The 18,890-nt window shown below is 43.1% G+C and overlaps 1 protein-coding gene across 1 annotated transcript in view; it reads left to right on the forward strand.

Moving 5' to 3' along the window:
* LOC124010682 (LIM and calponin homology domains-containing protein 1-like) overlaps window positions 1-18,890 on the forward strand; it is a 168,181-nt gene that overhangs the window by 73,182 nt on the left and 76,109 nt on the right. Inside the window, exons 3-4 of the mRNA XM_046323341.1 lie at window positions 1,593-1,662; window positions 17,711-17,817. Coding sequence (XP_046179297.1) covers window positions 1,593-1,662; window positions 17,711-17,817 — 177 coding nt within the window. The remainder of the gene's footprint in view (window positions 1-1,592; window positions 1,663-17,710; window positions 17,818-18,890) is intronic.

Here is an 18,890-nt window from a genome sequence, read left to right on the forward strand (position 1 = left end):
CTATTGTAAAGTGGCTGTTCCACTGGATGTCATAAGGTGAATGCACCAATTTGTAAGTCGCTCTGGATAAGAGCGTCTGCTAAATGACTTAAATGTAAATGTAAAATGTTTCGTTATCGCCCAGCCCTACCGCCATTGAATGATCAGCTTTTATCTTACCATATTGTCAATAACCCCTATCACAGAAAAAGACACTTTCTCCCATTTCTCTCTACGAACCCAGTCGAGCGTAAAACCCCTTTGTCAACAATCAGAGGCTCCCTTACAACCATACGCCTAATCCTTTCCATATCTCGCCATCCGCAGCCATCCATCTACAACTCAAACACTCACACACTTTTCCACTCAGCGTTTGAGGTAGAATCACATTGTCTTCCAGGTGCATCATAACGTAACCTTAGAGATGGTTATCACAAGACGATTTTTGGCTCTGGCTTTGATGACGAACAAAGGATGAACTTTGAAGTGCATTCCTCACGTAGAATAGCAATAACAGAACTTAGGAGCAGGTCTGGGATCAGATAATACTAGGAAAAGTGGAGAATCTTGTAGTGCATTCCGCAATAACAGGATGCACTGTAGTAACAGGTCTGGAATCAGATAGGGGGAACTCTTGTACGTTCCTCAGGTGGAACATCAATAACTGGACTTAGGAACAGACCTAGGATCAGATAAGACTAGAACATCCCCTCTGAATTGTTCTAAAAAAACATTGCACCTCGGGAGGAAGTTGGAGAATGTCCCCTGTGGACCTTGTGCACTCTCTAAACAAGGGAAGGGTTGGACCGCAAGGAAATTATCTGTTTGGCTTTGACACCCTCACCCCAATTTTTTTCTCATGTTTTGTTTTTGAGGTCGCCTTAAGTAGAGAGGGGTGGTGGATGGACTTCAAAAGGGGTGTCTCATGTCTTCCCATGTTTTTGAAAGAAGTGCGTGTATACAGTAATGTATTATAGCTACAGTACTCTGTCTGTGTGTGTTTTTGTAATGTGTTGTGATCCATGACCTGACAACATTATCCCAACCACTCATGCCCACTTCCTCAGGAATAACACATGAATGGATACACTAAAGGCACACTGAGATAGTGTATGATCGTACACCACGTGTTTGCATTTGTTTGTGTGTGTGTGTGTGTGTGTGTGTGTGTGTGTGTGTGTGTGTGTGTGTGTGTGTGTGTGTGTGTGTGTGTGTGTGTGTGTGTGTGTGTGTGTGTGTGTGTGCGTGTGCGTGTGTGTGTGCGTATTAAAGTCTCAAGGCCTTTCTGTATGTCCTTGAGTCCTTCCAACTGATTTAGAGCCAGTGACACCAGTAACCTCCCAACACAGCCACATAGGATTCCTTCTTTCATTTACTCTTTCTTTTTTTAACTTGTTTTTTCATGACCTGATGAAGATCCAACTCTGATTGAAACGTCTTTTGTGCGTCTGATTCTGTCCTGCACCTGATTGGATATTATATATTACTTTTTTCATGTTTTTTAAGTTGGATGTACATTTATTTTTTTTTTACAGATGTTATCTATATTCCATGGATAAAGCTGTAGAAATCTTATCTCTATCTATCCTTTCTGTCTCTCTCTCCCCCCTCAGGTTGCTGAGCGCCATCAAACCTGGCTTGGTGAAGAAAATCAACAGATTACCCACTCCCATCGCTGGCCTGGTGAGTTCTCTCCTTCTTCTACCATCCTCCATTCCTCTCCCCTCTATATTCCATTCTTCTCCTCCCTCTAATGATTCCCCCTCTCTTCCCTTCCTCTCTTTTCAACCATCTATCCCCCCCTTTCCTCCCTACATTTAGTTTCCCTATCCTCCAAGTCCTCTCCTCCCTCCATCCGTCTCCCCCTTCCTCTCACTGTACCTACATTCCTTTCGGAATATAGTACAGTATGTTCTGCACATTAAGTTATGCACAGATATACAGTACAGAGATAATGCATCAATTCCCAGGCTGTAAGAAGACTCAAGCTCTGTCTGGGAACTGGGAACAATAAAAGGGTGTAAACATCACAGCAGTATCCAATTAGCCACTATGTGTGTGTCTGTGTTAATGTGTGTGTGTGAGTGTGTTTTAGTGTGAGTAAATGCATGTGCGTGTCTATGTGGTGTGAGTGTCCCCCCCCCGTGTATGTTTGTGTGTGTCTATGTTTCTTAGTGTGCATGTGTGTGTGCGTTAATGCATGTGTTTGTTTGTGTACCGTAGGCCTTTATGTATAGTGCTATTTCACATCTTGAGGCCACGTTGTCGGCATGGCCTGTATCTTCAACTGTGTCTCAGCTGTGTTCAGCCTCAGAGTGTACATGTTATTGTACTCCACATACCAGAAGACAGAAGGGGCGTACCCCTTCAACCAAAAGGATAAAAAAAGAGTCTCCCCGCAACTAATTGCAGCATGTCTTTCAAGAATCTTGTGGAAATACATCCAGCTCCTCATTTCACTGTCGGATGTATAGAGTTGGATATCAAAGGAGAGGAAAGGAAGGAAACTTCAAGAGATCTGCCTCATTTTTTATTTTGGATGTAGTGCATTAGAGTTGGTCTCTCCTACTCCAAGACTTTCACATCCTTTTTTTGCACTCTTGTCCTCTTCTCTTATATTATTCAGCTCTCTCTCTCTCTCTCTCTCTCTCTCTCTCTCACACTCTCTCTCACACTCTCTCTCTCTACTTTCTCTCTCTCTCACACACTCTCTCTCACACTCTCTCTCTTCTCTCTCTCTCTCACACACTCTCTCAATCCTCTGGGGTGTTTTGGCTTGGTTTGGGTCGGCTTTGATTCGCTGAATGAAGACAACTGGTTAGCCAGGCTCAGATGTACTGGGACAGCCCTGGGATCCGTTCTTAGTGTAAAATGAGTGTGTGATTGCTGGCAATGCTGCGAGACGAGCCCCATTTCATGGTGTGAAATCATAACCACAATGTTATGACTTTCCACACTACCTCTGCTCGACACTTTGGTCTTGGTGCATTATCGTTACCAGGAAACAAATGTAACACTTTAGTAGCCCTTGTATATCTTGACTAGATTTGTCACTACTATGAGATTTTGGGCTTTCGTAAATTCATCAAAGACTTGACCAAATGTGTCACTATTGTGAGATGTAGGCCTTTCATAATGAACCAAGGACTGGACTGGCATGACCTAGCACACACATGGTTCCTTCAGGACCAAGGCTGAGAGACAAACAACAAGGCCTCTTTGAGAGTGAATGGAGAAGCAGAGGTGAAAGGTCAGCCTGTGCACTTCCTTCCGTCTCATACAGTACAGTAGCTCTGGCCCTCTAATAGTTCCACCTCATGTTGTCTCAGAGGGCGTTGTTTGATATGCCCCTCCACTACCTCAAGACATCAATGCAGTCCCTGTTGGTCTCCGGGAAATCCTACCTAGAGTTTCTTGCTTAGTTCGCACTTGGCTTCGTATAGGATTTGGTTGAGAGAAAGCAAGGGAGGTTATAGAGCAGGGGTAGGCAGAGTTGGGTAGTTTCTATTGGCTTGCTTCTCAATGAGAGATCTAGGATCAGCTTTCCCACCCCAAATCCTAACCTTAACCATTAGTGGGGGAACATAGCATCTGAGGGAAACGTATTGTGGCTATAAGACAAAATGGCCTTGTGTTGCCTTTGACTGTGCTCATGGTTAGTTAAGACTGAAGGGTAATGGAAAGAGTGCAGAAGGCATGAAGGGCAGAGGAGATATATATATACAGTATATATAGAGAGAGAAACATGCAGAGGATAGGAAGACTCAACAGCTATCTTTACTTATATTTACTTATATTTACTGGACAAACAAAATACACAATATAGGAGGTGACACTTACATTTGTCAGCTTCCTGCTGCAGAACCCTGCCGAGAGAGAGAGAGAGAGAGAGAGAGAGAGAGAGAGAGAGAGAGAGAGAGAGAGAGAGAGAGAGAGAGAGAGAGAGAGAGAGAGAGAGAGAGAGAGAGAGAGAGAGAGAGAGAGAGAGAGAGAGAGAGAGAGAGAAGAAAAAAAAATATATATATATATGCATGCATCATTGGAAAGGAGCAGAAGTGTTAAACTGTTTTGAAGGAAGTTTGGTTTGGCCCAGCTTCTCTCTCTCTCTCCTTACTCTCTTATCTGCCGGCGTCTCTAATTGCCGCCAACTAGCCTCCCCTGGCTTCCACAAACCCGGTAATTACACTCCTGTATTCTTAACAACCCTTTCTCTTTTTTTACAATCCCCCCACTACAATAACATTGGATTATCTTATTATCTTGTTAAAGTTTCAAAGCAAAAGAGTTATCGCCTCAATTCTTATTGCTTGAAGAAAAAGTTTATGCCGCGCGATGTCAGTCACTCTGTCTTGTTTCATTATGGCCAAACAGTTCTATTTTTGTTTCATCAGACCAGGGGACATTTCTCCAAAAAGTATGATCTTTGTCCCCATGTGCAGTTGCAAACCATAGTCTGGCTTTTTTATGGCGGTTTGGGAGCAGTGGCTTCATCTTTGCTGAGCGGCCTTTCAGGTTATGTCGATATAGGACTCGTTTTTACTGTGGATATAGATACTTTTGTACCTGTTTCCTTCAGCATCTTTACAAGGTCCTTTGCTGTTGTTCTGGGATTGAATTGCACTTTTCGCACCAAAGTACGTTCATCTCTAGGAGGCAGAACGCGTGTCCTTCCTGAGTGGTATGATGGCTGCGTGGTCCCATGATGTTTATACTTTATACGTACTATTGTTTGTACAGATGAACGTGTGGTACCTTCAGGCATTTCGAAATTGCTCCAAAAGATGAACCAGACTTGTGGAGGTCTACAATTATTTTTCTGAAGTCTTTGCTGATTTCTTTTGATTTTCCCATGATGTCAAGCAAAGAGTCACTAAGTTTGAAGGTAGGCCTTGAAATACATGCACAGGTACACCTCCAATTGACTCAAATGATGTCAGAAGCTTCTAAAGCCATTACATAGTCAACTTAGTGTATGTAAACTTCTTACCCACTGGAATTGTGATGCAGTGAATTTTAAGTGAAATAATCTGTCTGTAAACAATTGTTGGAAAAATGACTTAAATGTCTTAACCGACTTGCCAAAACTATAGATTGTAAACAAGAAATGTGTGGAGTGGTTGAAAAACAAGTTTACAAAAACAACTGTACATATCAGTTGTGTCCAGGCGTGGACTTACATATCCAAAGCAGAACCCCATGTTTGTTCACTTCTCACACCCTAATTGTGTTGTCAACAGTAGTAAAACCATACCTCTGCGCTCACACACAGGTCTGTGAATTACAGTGAGACCCTGTGGCTGTATTCCCACATGGTCTTCCACACAACAGAGAGACCTTATAGTTGCACTTACACAATCTACACAGGTTCAAGTGTTCCATACCAGAGCAATGCTGGGCACCAAAACATCAACAAAAATACACACACACACACACACATACTCACACTGGCCTATGGGGGAGTTTTAGTGTGATTACTGAGGTGAGAAAGGCGTAAACAAGAGGCCTGCTGTTATCTCAGCCATCATAATAAAACACGGACCAGGCTGGACCAGGCACTCCCCCTTCCTTCCCCTTCCTGTTACATCCTAATGGGGAAATGGTTCTCTGTGGAATTCCCTGTTGTGTAATCAGGGCGAATGGTGGATGGGGAGCAGAGCGGAGCGTGGGATGTTTTGCAGGTTGGCTGGTTGCTCTGGTCCAAGGCGTTGGGAAGGCTCAGCATTAGCAAGCCGCACTGAGGCTCAGGGTTAGCAAGCCGCACTGAGGCCCAGGGTTAGCAAGCCGCACCGAGGCTCCGGGCTAGCAAGCCGCACTAACTCCCTGGACTACAGGGTGGGTGGTTGGTTGGAGTACTGCTGAAGAGGGCTAGCAGGTTGGTGAGTTGGTTGCAGACCTGGGTCAAATGCATAGGTCAAAGGTTTAGGGGTCCTGAGTGGTGCAGCGGTCTAAGGCACTGCATTGTAGTGCTAGAGGAGTCACTACAGGCCTAGGTTCGATCCCGGGCTGTATGACAACCGACTGTGATTGGGAGTCCCATACGGCGGCGCACAATTGGCCCAGCGTCGTTAGGGGAGAGTTTGTCCGGGGTAGACCGTCATTGTAAATAAGAATTTATTCTTAACTGACTATTAGTTCTGGCATAACATTACACAGAACCTGATAAACAATGGATGTGTGCATGCCACTGTATAATTGCAAAAACTCCAGTCATGGCACTGCCTTGTCAGTCAGAATCTTGACTTATGATAAGAAGTCACTTGTGTGTGACTTTAACACAACTCTCCCCTGATTATTTGAGTGTTATCCTTGGCTGTGAGTCTGCGAGGTTGGAATCTGAAACAAATCTGTGAGAAACCCATCTCCTCGGCTTAATCTGTGAACGCCTTTCCCCTGGATACTCTATAGGTGTCACGTCCTGACTATAGAGAGTCCTTATTTTCTATGGTGGAGTAGGTCAGGGCGTCCAGTATGTCCTGTCCAGTATGTCCTGTGCCAATTCTACCCACCAGGTCTCCAGTGTGCCTTCACAGCCCAGTATGTCCTGTGCCAGCTCCTCGCACCAGGTCTCCAATGCGCCTTCACAGCCCAGTACGTCCCTGTGCAAGCTCCACGCACCAGTTCTCCAGTGCGCCTTCACAGCCCAGTATGTCCTGTGCCAGCTCCACGCACCAGGCCTCCAGTGCGTCTTCCCAGTCAGGTGCGTCCTGTGCCTTCTCCCCCGCACTCGCTCTGAACTGCGTGTCACCAGACCGTTGCCGTTGCCACCTGTACTGGCCCCATGCATCAGGCCTCTAGTGCGCCTTCACAGTCCAGAGCTTCCGGCGACAGTTCCCAGTCCAGAGCTTCCGGCGACAGTTCCCAGTACAGAGCTTCCTGCGACGGTCCCCAGTCCAGAGCTTCCGGCGACGGTCCCCAGTCCAGAGCTTCTGGCGACGGTCCCCAGTCCAGAGCTTCCGGCGTAGTTTCCCAGTCCAGAGCTTCTGGCAACGTTTCACAGTCCAGGGCTTCCCGGCGACGTTTCACAGTCCGGAACCTCCAACGACGGTCCACGGTCCGGAACCTCCAACGACAGTCCACAGTCCGGAACCTACGACGACTGTCCGCGGGATGAGCGGATTCTTCAGCCCGCACCAGAGCATCCTCCCTTTTGGTTTCAGGTTATGCGGCCGGAATCCGCACCTTTGGGGTGGGGGGGTGCTGTCACGTCCTGACCATATTGAGCCCTTATTTTCTATGGTGGAGTAGGTCAGGGCGTGACTGTGGGTTTAGTCTAGTTTATTATTTCTATGTGGGGTTCTAGTTTTGTTTTTCTATGATTTTGATGTGATTTTGCGTGATTCCCAATTAGAGGCAGCTGGTAATCGTTGTCTCTAATTGGGGATCATATTTAAGTAGCATTTTTTCCCCCTGTGTTTTGTGGGATATTGTTTATGTGTAGTTGCATGTTTGCACTCCATTATCGTCACATTTAGTTTATTCTTTATTGTTTTGTTGTGTGGTTCACTTACTTTAAATTAAAAAGATGTGGAACCCAGATCACGCTACACATTGGTCCGAGTATGATTCCAACGATCGTGACAATAGGCTAGGTGTGAACACTGTTTTACTTCCCCCCTACAAGCATCTGCAGTCAGATTATGCCAGAAAGATATTGATTCTATTCTGCACCATAATATAATATGATCTGAGTCATTCCAACTATTCCAATGGCTCATTTCAGAGGAAGGAACATGTTTAATGTCCTTAAGTACATAATTCTTCATATCAATTTGTTCATATCAATTTATTAAGTCTGTTGGGGGAAGAATGTCTTAAATCCGCTGGATTTGAATTCCCTGCGGATATCTCTTTAAGTCTGTGTGTGTTATTGTCTGGGTATTTCTTGGACCGTTGTCCATTGTGTTGGTGTCGGGGGGGGGGGGGGGGGCAGTGGCTGGGGCACTGTTCGTGTTGATGTAGACGTCAGCGTCAATCATCTCAGCTGCGGACTCCACCCAGTTTCAGTTTCCTCTGCCAGTGACACACACATTCACACACGGTTCAAACACATGAACACGAATACAAATGTGCAGGACATGGATTTGTTAAGTGACTTCCCCTAGACACATACACGTACAGTCCACACGCGCGCACACACACACCCTCGTCGACTTCTCTTTCACACTCACTAATATTTACTCAGTTTGGTCCTCTGTCCGAATGTTTGTTTGCGTTTCTGTTATTGTTGGCATCGGGCAACTTGTTGTCGGGAGAGAGGAAAAAAGGGAGGAATTTGGTTGTTTGGTTTGGGAGCAGCGGCAGTGTGGAGTGAGATGGTTTGCGTGTGTTGTCTGGAACTATTGTTTTCGTTTTTCTCCTTTTTTATACTCTTCCTCCAGTTTCTTTGCTGTTCTTGGTTTGTCGTTACTGACTACTGGATTTATCAGGAAAGCTTTTGAGTGGATGGGGTAGCTAGCTCCGAAAAGGGCTGTGCATTACCCTGCGGCCTCCAGCATACAGTGAGCAGGTCTGCCACTTTGAGCGCCTGTACAGTGTGAACACACACAATGACGCGGAGCGTTACCCGCCAGGCATACAGCAACAATCTTACTACCACCGTATTTGTACATAACCACCCATTCATTATTTACATTTAGTTACACACCCTCCTTTTGCATCGACAATGGTAAAACTCTGCTTAATCCTAACCATGAGGTTATTATTGACACCTTCCTACGCACACCAAGGTAATCATGTTCTGCCCTTCATTTCTGACTTCCAACCAACCAAGACCCAGATCAACTGAGAACAGTACATCAACTACTCATGGCAGATCAACTGTGGTCATCTTGTTGGATGCAGGAAAAATGCAACTAGAAAAGTATGTTACAATCTGAAAAGGCATTGGAAATGTATTAATGTTTGTAACATCAAATACTTAAGAGTTGCTTTAAAAAATGGGGGGGATGAAATGTTTAAGGAAATGGGGGGGGGGGGGTCTTATTATCTGACTCCTTTATGGTCAAATAATTACTTTGCTGTGGTCTGGTTCAGGTTTTGGCCACACTATGTGCTGAACTCCCCCTTAACCATCTGGCTGGCTGTTAGTAATGCCCAATAAGCCTCACCCTTCATAGACTTAAATATATGTTTCTGCATGAGTATATTTAAGCAATATGGTCCTAGGGGGTGTGGTATATGGCCAATATACCACAGTTAGGGGCTGTTCTTATGCACGATGCAATGAGGAGCCCTTAGCTGCGGTATATTGGCCATATACCACAAACCCCTGAGGTGCCTTATAAACTGGCTACCAACGTAATTAGAGCAGTAAAAATACATGTTTTGTCATACGCGTGGTATACAGTCTGATATACCACATCTGTCAGCCATTCAGCATTCAGGGCTCGAACCACCCAGTTTATAATTGTGAAATATGTTTATATTTAGCATTACTGTTGTACTGTAGTAGCTTAGGTTTGCTTAAAGAAAGAAGTTATATCTTGTGTCCTTTCAAAATCTGTGGTAGACTATTACATCTTTGTACTATAATGAATATCAGCTATTGTAGTATGCACCAAATACACCCGTTACCGTGTCAACTGGAATATTTCCCACATTCTGGACTACTTTGGCTCCCTATGTCGTAGAAAGAAACACCTACCATATCTTTCTGTCAACATGGTGCTTCCGAGTGGCGCAGCAGTCTAAGGCACTGCATCTCAGTGCTAGAGGCGTCCCTAGAGACAATGGTTCGATTACAAGCTGTATCACAACCATCCATTAGTTTAGCAATTAGTTTATAAGCAATGCAGGCATTACAAAGCGTAACCAATCTGTTACTCACAATAAGAAAGTGAAAAGCATCTCCTCTACACCCTACACTCTCCACTTTGTAATAATACCATCCTTTTTAAACCCACCATATTGTGCCAGATCTCTGTGGCTAACTGGATTTCACTGGATTCTACTGGACTTAACGAGATTTAGTTTGGCCTCCTCCAGTCTGCATTTAACTGGTCTTGATTGCCCTCCTAAACCCTTTCCATCCTCCTCTTCTTTCTTTCTTCTTCCCCCTGCCAACATCAGATTCAGCTATAGTTTGGACATTTCTAGGAAGTTTTGTTTGTAGTGTGCTTGGTGAAGTTAATTCTTGGATTTCAGGATATGGATTTCTCTAAATGGAAACAACCTTATTTAAACCATTAATTTTCCCATATTAGAACATATTTACCCATAACCAAAAATATATAGATATATACAGGTAACTGCCAAAATAAAGGAAACACCAACATAATGTGTCTTAATAAGGCGTTGGGCCACCACAAGCTGCTAAAACTTTTACAAGTGTCTGGAATCTATGAACTAGGGATGCGATACCATTATTCTATGAGACATTCCATCATCATTTGGTGTTTTGTTGATGGTGGTGGAAAACACTGTCTCAGGCACTGCTCCAGAATCGCCCATAAGTGTCTGAGACAATCATGGCATATGATTTACATCATTTTCATGCTCATCAAACCATTCAGTGATCACTCAGAATTGCCCTGTGGCTGGGTGCATTGTCATCCTGGAAGAGACCACTCCCACCAGGATAGAAATGGTTCATCATGGGTTGAAGGGGATCACTCAGAATTGCTGTGTGTTTATTGCCGTTTAACTTACTCTCTAAGGGGTTGAGTGGACCTTAACCATGCCAGGAGAAGGCACCCCACACCATAACAGTGCCACCATAACCCTCATGTACTTAAGTGTTTCCTTTATTTTGACAGTTACCTGGCAGTTAGAGCAAAAACTTTTAAATGTATATCAATATTTTTCATCAGTGTGTGAATGCAATGCTGATTTGGAAGAAGTTAATATAATATCCTTGAAGATTACATTACAAAACTAAATTTGTTGCAGTTCTTTGGCAAATTTGTTGCAAACTAAATAGTGTGCTACAAAATGTTGACAGAATTTTGCAAATGTTTGCCACTAGTGGTGAATTTGCAGCAAACCTTTAGCAACAATAATATGTATTGCCACCAGTGGCAAACAGGTCACCTGAGCTGTCACGTTCTCCCCAAGGAGAGGTGGGTGTGGAGTCAGGCGCAGGAGAGAGCGAATGTAAAGAAAGGGTGTTTATTTTAAAAGACCAAAGAACAGGAACATGACCACAATAGTAGCTTCAAAACCACCGTAACGCAGTCCAGAAAAACACCTTTTCAACAGAACACACAAAAACGCAACCCAACAAATGACAGTAAACGAAACAATCCCGCACAAAACCAAAGAGGGTAGGGCGAGATTACAATACCCCACTAATTAACCAAAATAGGAAACAGGTGAACGAAAAGACAGACAAAACCAAACGAAAAGGAAAAAGGATCGGTGGCAGCTAGTAGACCGGCGACGACGAACGCCGAGCGCCGCCCGAACAGAGAGAGGAGCCACCTTCGGTGGAAGTCGTGACATGAGCTTTTTTTCTGGCAGACAATTGTCTCAAGATTCTATTTGAATCTGTGGAAACCCTGTGGCAACAAGTTCCAAGACCAGTAACTGTTGATGACCAATCAGGGGGATTAGAAACGTCTATTGGAAAATGAAAACCAAGCTGTCTAGCTAGCTACCTATCTTTTCCAGTGTCTAACTTACTAATTAAACTTCCTAATACACTTTAACATATTATTAGCTAAATGATGCCTAGTTAGCAATGGCAAGTTTTATGGGAAAGAGGTTAACACATTTTGTTGATACCAGTTTCAATCTGTCAGCACCACTGACTAAAGCTAAAGTTAGCTATCATATTCTTGCACAATTAATGTGATAGGTAGCTAGATAAGTAACTATTTACCTAAACACTTATATTTTAAGGTATAAGAATACGTTGCTGTCTTATTACCAATATGCATGTCAATATGATAGTGTCACAGTTCAGTAGCATATTAGCTAGCACAACAGCTAACGTATAGTAGCAACAATATGAGTTGATCTGACATCAAAGCAAAACTTCACTTTTGCAGATGGTTACCCTTTCCCGCCTGTGGTGTTGAAAGAGGCTGGGAGGAGGATGCATCAACACCCTGGAAATATGTTTGTAGAGCAATCACTCAACACTTTTTTGAGTGATAAATTAGTGTATTGTCTTTGAGATTGATAAGGTAACTAAATGCATTTATTCTCAATTGCTGCTCATACATTAATTATTTGTAACATTTAGATCTTTCATTGCTTTAAACTAGTAGTGGCTAGCTCAACACAGATTGAGGCCTTCAATACTGATACAGATTGAGGCCTTCAATCAAACTGAGGACAGAGAAATGTGTGTTCACCAGACAGGTCAAGGCTTCTTGCATGCCTGGATTTGAGATGTCAGTTACACTCAAAACATTTCTGGGTTGTTTGGATGACCCAATTCCTGGTTTGCAGGCATTGGGTCAATAGTTGGGTTGTTTTCTTCAAAAACAGCTAGGTTGGGTTGTTGGTGCTGTTGGTGCTGTTGAGTGTTTTGGCAGTCTGAAAGCTCTGAAATCAGTAAGAAACAAACTATATGAATTATGAATTTGATAGTCATTCAGCTTAAAAATCGGTTGTCCAATCATACTTTGGTAGCTAGCAGTTAGCTTGAGCATTAGCTAACGTCTGTTAACTTGCTAGTCATAATATTTACTAGCGAGCTAACGAAAAGCCTCATGACCATTCTCGTGACGCTAGCTTCCTGGAGTGTTTTGTGGAATATAACTAAATGTACATTTTGTGTCAACGCTTGGCTAGCTAGTTAGCTAAATACACTTCAGTGTCTGTAATGGTAGATTAGCTAGCTTACTACCTAAGTCTGCCACTTCTTCTGGACTGTGTCGGACACTGTTTCACTCGTCAGCTAATGTTAGCTGTCTAGCTAGGTTACCATAGCTAGATTTGACTTATTCTCCATCTGTGCTAATTTAACCAAGCTACAGTTGAAGTCAGAAGTTTACATACACTTAGGTTGGAATCATTAAAACTCATTATTCAACCACTCCACACATTTCTTGGAAACAAACTATACTTTTGTCAAGTCGGTTAGGACATCTACTGTGTGCATGATACAAGTAATTTTTTCAACAATTGTTTGCAGACAGATTATTTAACTTATCAAAATCACTCTTTGCTTGACATCATGGGATAAAGAAATCAAAAGAAATCAACCAAAACCTCAGGAAAAAAATTGTAGACCTCCACAAGTCTGGTTCTTCCCTGGGAGCAATTTCCAAATGTTGAAGGTACCACATACACCTGTACAAACAGTAGTACGCAAGTATAAACACCATGTGACCACGCAGCCATCATACCGCTCAGGAAGGAGAAGCGTTCTGTCTCCTGGAGATGAACGTACTTTGGTGTGAAAAGTGCAAATCAATCCCAGAACAACAGCAAAGGACCCAGTGAAGATACTGGAGGAAACAGGTACAAAAGTATATATGTCCACAGTGAAACGAGTCCTATATCGACATAACCTGAAAGTTCGCTCAGCAAGGAAGAAGCCACTGCTCCAAAACCGCCATAAAAAAGCCAGACTACGTTTTGCAACTGCACATGGGGACAAAGATCATACTTTTTGGAGAAATGTCCTCTGGTCTGATGAAACAAAAATAGAACTGTTTGGCCATAATGACCATCATTATGTTTGGAGGGAAAAGGGGGAGGCTTGCAAACCGAAGAACACCATTCCATCCTTGAAGCACGGGGGTGGCAGCATCATGTTGTGGGGGTGCTTTGCTGCATCATGAAGAAGGACAAGTACGTGGATAAATTGAAGCAACATCTCAAGACATCAGTCAGGAAGTTTGGGTCTTCCAAATGGACAATGACCCCAAGCATACTTCCAAAGTTGTGGCAAAGTCAAGGTATTCTCTCTACTATTATTCTGACATTTCACATTCTTAAAATAAAGTGGTGATCCTAACTGACCTAAGACAGAGAATTTTTACTATGATTAAATGTCAGGAATTGTGAAAAACTGAGTTTAAATGTATTTGGCTAAGGTGTATGTGAAATTCCGACTTCAACTGTATATACACTGGGGATAATAAGCGACACCTAGAGGGGGTGGAGACAATCACAAGGACAAGTGAACCAGATCAGGGTGTGACATAAACATCCTTAGGTCAACAATCCCATACTGTTCACATTCCACTCATGTAAATTCTGTAGCTACATAAAAGATTAAATAAACCATTTTTTTGACAAATATCCAGTCTTTGCTATTTTCCTTATTACCATGCTGATGATTTGTATCTGTTAAGACATTGAATACATATTTAGTATATTTACTACATTTAATGTTTTAGTTTTCATTCTCTGAAAGGTAAGTTCATTAAAAAGTTGTGATTTAGTTTATTTTGATACTTTTCAATGTTGTTAACACACAGTAACCTAAAAACAGAATGTTCACCATAAGTTCCCAGAATTGTTTGCCAGATGTTAACAAGTTGACCGCAAATTTACCGCAACAGTTTGCCCCGAAAAAAATATTTGAATGTGAAAATATGAGCTTGCTGCAAAATTGTGAAAACTTGGCCAAAAATTTTCCCCAACTGTTTACCAGGAGCCTGTTTTTTCGGTATGGGTGTCTATGGGTGGGGACTCCTCTCCAGGGTAGCAGAGATGGCACTCTCCCAAACATACAGGATGCCGTTGGGGGTGAGGGGGGGGGGGTAATTTACCACATTGAGAAAGGCTCTGGAACGTGAGAAAATCCAGCTCTGTGTGTGTGTGTGTTTGTGCGAGAAAGACGGAGAATGAGAGAGAAGAGAGTGAGAGAGGCTGGGAACTGAAGACCAGAAGGGAACAGGAGCCTTAGCAGGGTCAGGTTTTACCAACTGAACAAAGGACCGTAGGACACCTGGCAAGCTCTGTATAGAAGACAGAGAAAGAGAAAGAACAAGCAGATAGGGAAAGAGGAAACAGAGAGAGAGAGAGAGTGAAAGAGAAAGTTGCAAATAGATAGGGAAAGAAAAAAGAGATTGCAAGTGTGTGAGTAAAAATCGGAGGGAGGAAGAGACTTGAAGGGAGATTAACCAGGGAAAAGAAGGGTGAGGATAATTTAAGAAGCAAGTCGGTTTTGCTGGAAAGCAAGAGTTTGTTGAACCAGCAGCCTGCGACGGACAAACCATGTCGGGAACATATTCCTGCCTCTGAGGGGACTATTTTCCTCTTTCTGGTGTGTGTGCGTGAGTGTGAGCTTGCGTGCCTGTGTGCATGTTTGCTTGTGTGTGTCCATTAGAGGTTGACCGATTAATCGGACTGGCCGATTTTATTAGGGCCGATTTCAAGTTTTCATAACAATCGGAAATCTGTATTTTTTGTCACCGTTTTTTTTTTTTTTTACACCTTTATTTAATCTTTATTTAACTAGGCAAGTCAGTTAAGACCAAATTCTTATTTTCAATGATGGCCTAGGAACGGTGGGTTAACTGCCTCGTTCAGGGGCAGAACGACAGATTTTCACTTTGTCCGCTCGGGGATCCAATCTTGCAACCTTACAGATAACTAGTCCAACGCTATAACTACCTGCCTCTCGTTGCACTCCACAAGGAGACTGCCTGTTACGCGAATGCAGTAAGCCAAGGTAAGTTGCTAGCTAGCATTAAACTTGTCTTATAAAAAACAATCAATCAATCATAATCACTAGTTAACTACACCTGGTTGATGATATTACTAGTTTATCTAGCGTGTCCTACGTTGCCTAAAACCTGACTGAGCGGTGGTAGGCAGCAGCAGGCTCGTAAGCATTCATTCAAACAGCACTTTCGTGCATTTTGCCAGCAGCTCTTCGTTGTGCTTCAAGCATTGCGCTGTTTATGACTTCAAGCCTATCAACTCCCAAGATTAGGCTGGTGTAACCGATGTGAAATGGCTAGTTAGTTAGCGGGGTGCGTGCTAATAGCGTTTCAAACGTCACTCGCTCTGAGACTTAGAGTGGTTGTTCCCCTTGCTCTGCATGGGTAACGCTGCTTCGAGGGTGGCTGTTGTCGTTGTGTTCCTGGTTCGAGCACAGGTAGGGCCAAGGAGAGGTACGGAAGTTATACTGTTACACTGGCAATACTAAAGTGCCTATAAGAACATCCAATAGTCAAAGGTTAATGAAATACAAATGGTATAGAGAGAAATAGTCCTATAATTACTATAATAACTACAACATAAAACCTCTTACCTGGGAATATTTAAGGAACCACCAGCTTTCATATGTTCTCATGTTCTGAGCAAGGAACTTAAATCCTAGCGACGAGCAATCCCGCATCCGGGAGCGTAAATCATAGCCTCAAGCGCATTACCATAACGCAACGTTTCCTATTCATGAAAATCGCAAATTAAATTAAATAAATATATTGAAACACAAGCTTAGCCTTTTGTTAACAACACTGTCATCTCAGATTTTCAAAATATGCGTTACAGCCAACGCTAGACAAGCATTTGTGTAAGTTTAGCATGGCATAATGCAATGCTAGGCTGTGCTGGCAGCAGGCCACATTTTCACAAAAAAAATCATTTTCACAAAAATAAGAAAAGCAACCAAATTAAATAATTTACCTTTGAAGAACTTCAGATGCTTTTACTCAGGAGACTCCCAGTTAGATAGCAAATGTTCATTTTTTCCAAAAAGAATATTTCTGTAGGCGAAAAACGTTACGTCTGTTCACCCTGCTTGGCTGAGAAATCGACCTAAAATACTTAAACTATAACGCTAAACATTTTTCAAGATTTGCTCCATAATATCGACAGAAACACGGAAAACGTTGTTTAGGATCCATCCTCAAGGTGTTTTTAACATATGTATTCGATAATGTATCCGTGGAGGCAGTTGGTTTCTCATAAGAAACGATTGGAAAAATGGCTACCTCAGTATTTTACGCAAGGTTTTCTCCCGGAGACACCATGCGTCCACTCGCCCTATATGGTCTCTTACAGCCATTCTCCAATGGAAATGCCTAAAAAGACGTCACAATGCTGCAGACACCTTGGGGAAAACGTGGAAAACGTAAGCTGACTCCTAGCTCCTTCAAAGCCATATAAGGAGTATTGGCATGAGGCGGTTTAAAAAAATGTGGCACTTCCTGATTGGATTTTTATCTGGGTTTTGCCTGTAACATCAGTACTGTGGCACTCACATACAATATCTTTGTAGTTTTGGAAACGTCAGAGTGTTTTCTTTCCAAAGCTGTCAATTATATGCATAGTCGAGCATCTTTTCGTGACAAAATATCTTGTTTAAAACAGGAACGTTTTTCATCCAAAAATTAAAATAGCACCCCCTATATCCAAGAAGTTAAACGTTAGCTTTCTTACATGGCACATATTGCACTTTTACTTTCTTCTCCAACACTTTGTTTTGCATTATTTAAACCAAATTGAACATGTTTCATTATTTATTTGAGGCTAAATTGATTTTATTGATGTATTATATTAAGTTAAAATAAGTGTTAATTCAGTACTGTTGTAATTGTCATTATTACAAATAAATTTCAACAATCGGCCGATTAATCGGCACAGGACTTTTTTTGGTCCCCCAATAATCGGTATCGGTATCGGCGTTGAAAAATCATAATCGGTCGACCTCTAGTGTCCATGTGTGTGTCCGTGATGGGGGACAATCTCAATGTATTTCTCCCTTTATCCACAAAAGGAGTGTATTCACCTTTCTCTGAGTAAAACTGAGTATGTGCCCTATTGTAACTGTGTGTGCGTGTGCGCGTGTGTGTGTGCATGCGCCCTCTCTCCACAACAGGACAACCTGAGTGTGTTCCTGCGTGGCTGTGAGGAGCTGGGACTGAAGGGCTCTCAGCTGTTTGACCCCGGGGACTTGCAGGACACATCGACACGCCCCAAAACCAGGTAAGACATCACACACACACACTTGTTTCCCTGACTGGCTGGGTGGCTGAAAGACTGGCTCGTTGATTATGCTAGCCGACTCACTGTCCGTAGGGTGGTTGGACAGTTGTTCTGTCTGTGTCTTTCTGTGTCTGTCTAGCTGTCAGCCTGTATGTCTTTGTTTTTTCATTCATGTGCTTTATCTATTTTCATCCATGTGTGCATTTGCTTGTCTTTCTACCGCTCTGTGTCGCTGTTATGTCAACAGTACAGTAATTAATTTCAAAGCAAAGAAATGTGTCTTTCCTGTATGCAACGTCACTCGACAGGAGATTGTGACATTGTAGCTGTTGCTAGGTGAGTAGGTGTTGCCCCCCCCCAACTATCCTTGTGCCAGGGCTGCTCTGTCAGTCAGTCAATAAAGAGAGCGCGAGAGAGAGGGAATGAACGATTGGGAAGGACAGAGAGAAGAAGAGAGGTAGAGAGAGAGTTTCTTCACTTTGTGACAGGGCAATGTCAAACTTAGCAGGTCTCCGGGATGGCTTGACGGGTTCTGTCATGACATATGATTCCATGTAGAGGTCAGGTGTGGGCCAAGGGAATACAATTCGCTTTACTCACACACTTGTCACACTGTGTGTGTGAAGGTGTTTTTGTGCACGTGTGCAAATGTGTGTGTGTGTGTCCACCCTTTCACTGATGCCTGTGCATTTGCTTGGCTCCAAACCAAGTTCATTGCATTTGAATTAACCCTGTTCTACTGTTGATGGCTATGCATCCTTGCATTGACTTATATTACCTTTTTACTGTCCCTTAGATTGTGTGTGTAGCTCTACCCTTTTCTCCTGCCACTCTGCCCAGTGTTCAGGCAGGTGTGTTCTTATCTAGAAAACGGATTTGGACGGGGTGCATAAAGAGACACCGCTCCACACAATGTGCTAAGGCCTGAAATATGTCTTCTGTTCCATCTGCTGATGGAAAAAGATCCATTTCCAAGATATGTGACAGGTGGAGAGAGCGAAAGAGGGGGGGGGGGAGAGGGCAAGTGAGAGGGAGAGAGCGAGAGACAGCAAGAGAGAGTGAGATTGAGAAAG

This window comes from Oncorhynchus gorbuscha, linkage group LG23 (assembly GCF_021184085.1).
Source record: "Oncorhynchus gorbuscha isolate QuinsamMale2020 ecotype Even-year linkage group LG23, OgorEven_v1.0, whole genome shotgun sequence".
In the NCBI taxonomy this organism is placed as follows: Eukaryota; Metazoa; Chordata; class Actinopteri; order Salmoniformes; family Salmonidae; genus Oncorhynchus; species Oncorhynchus gorbuscha.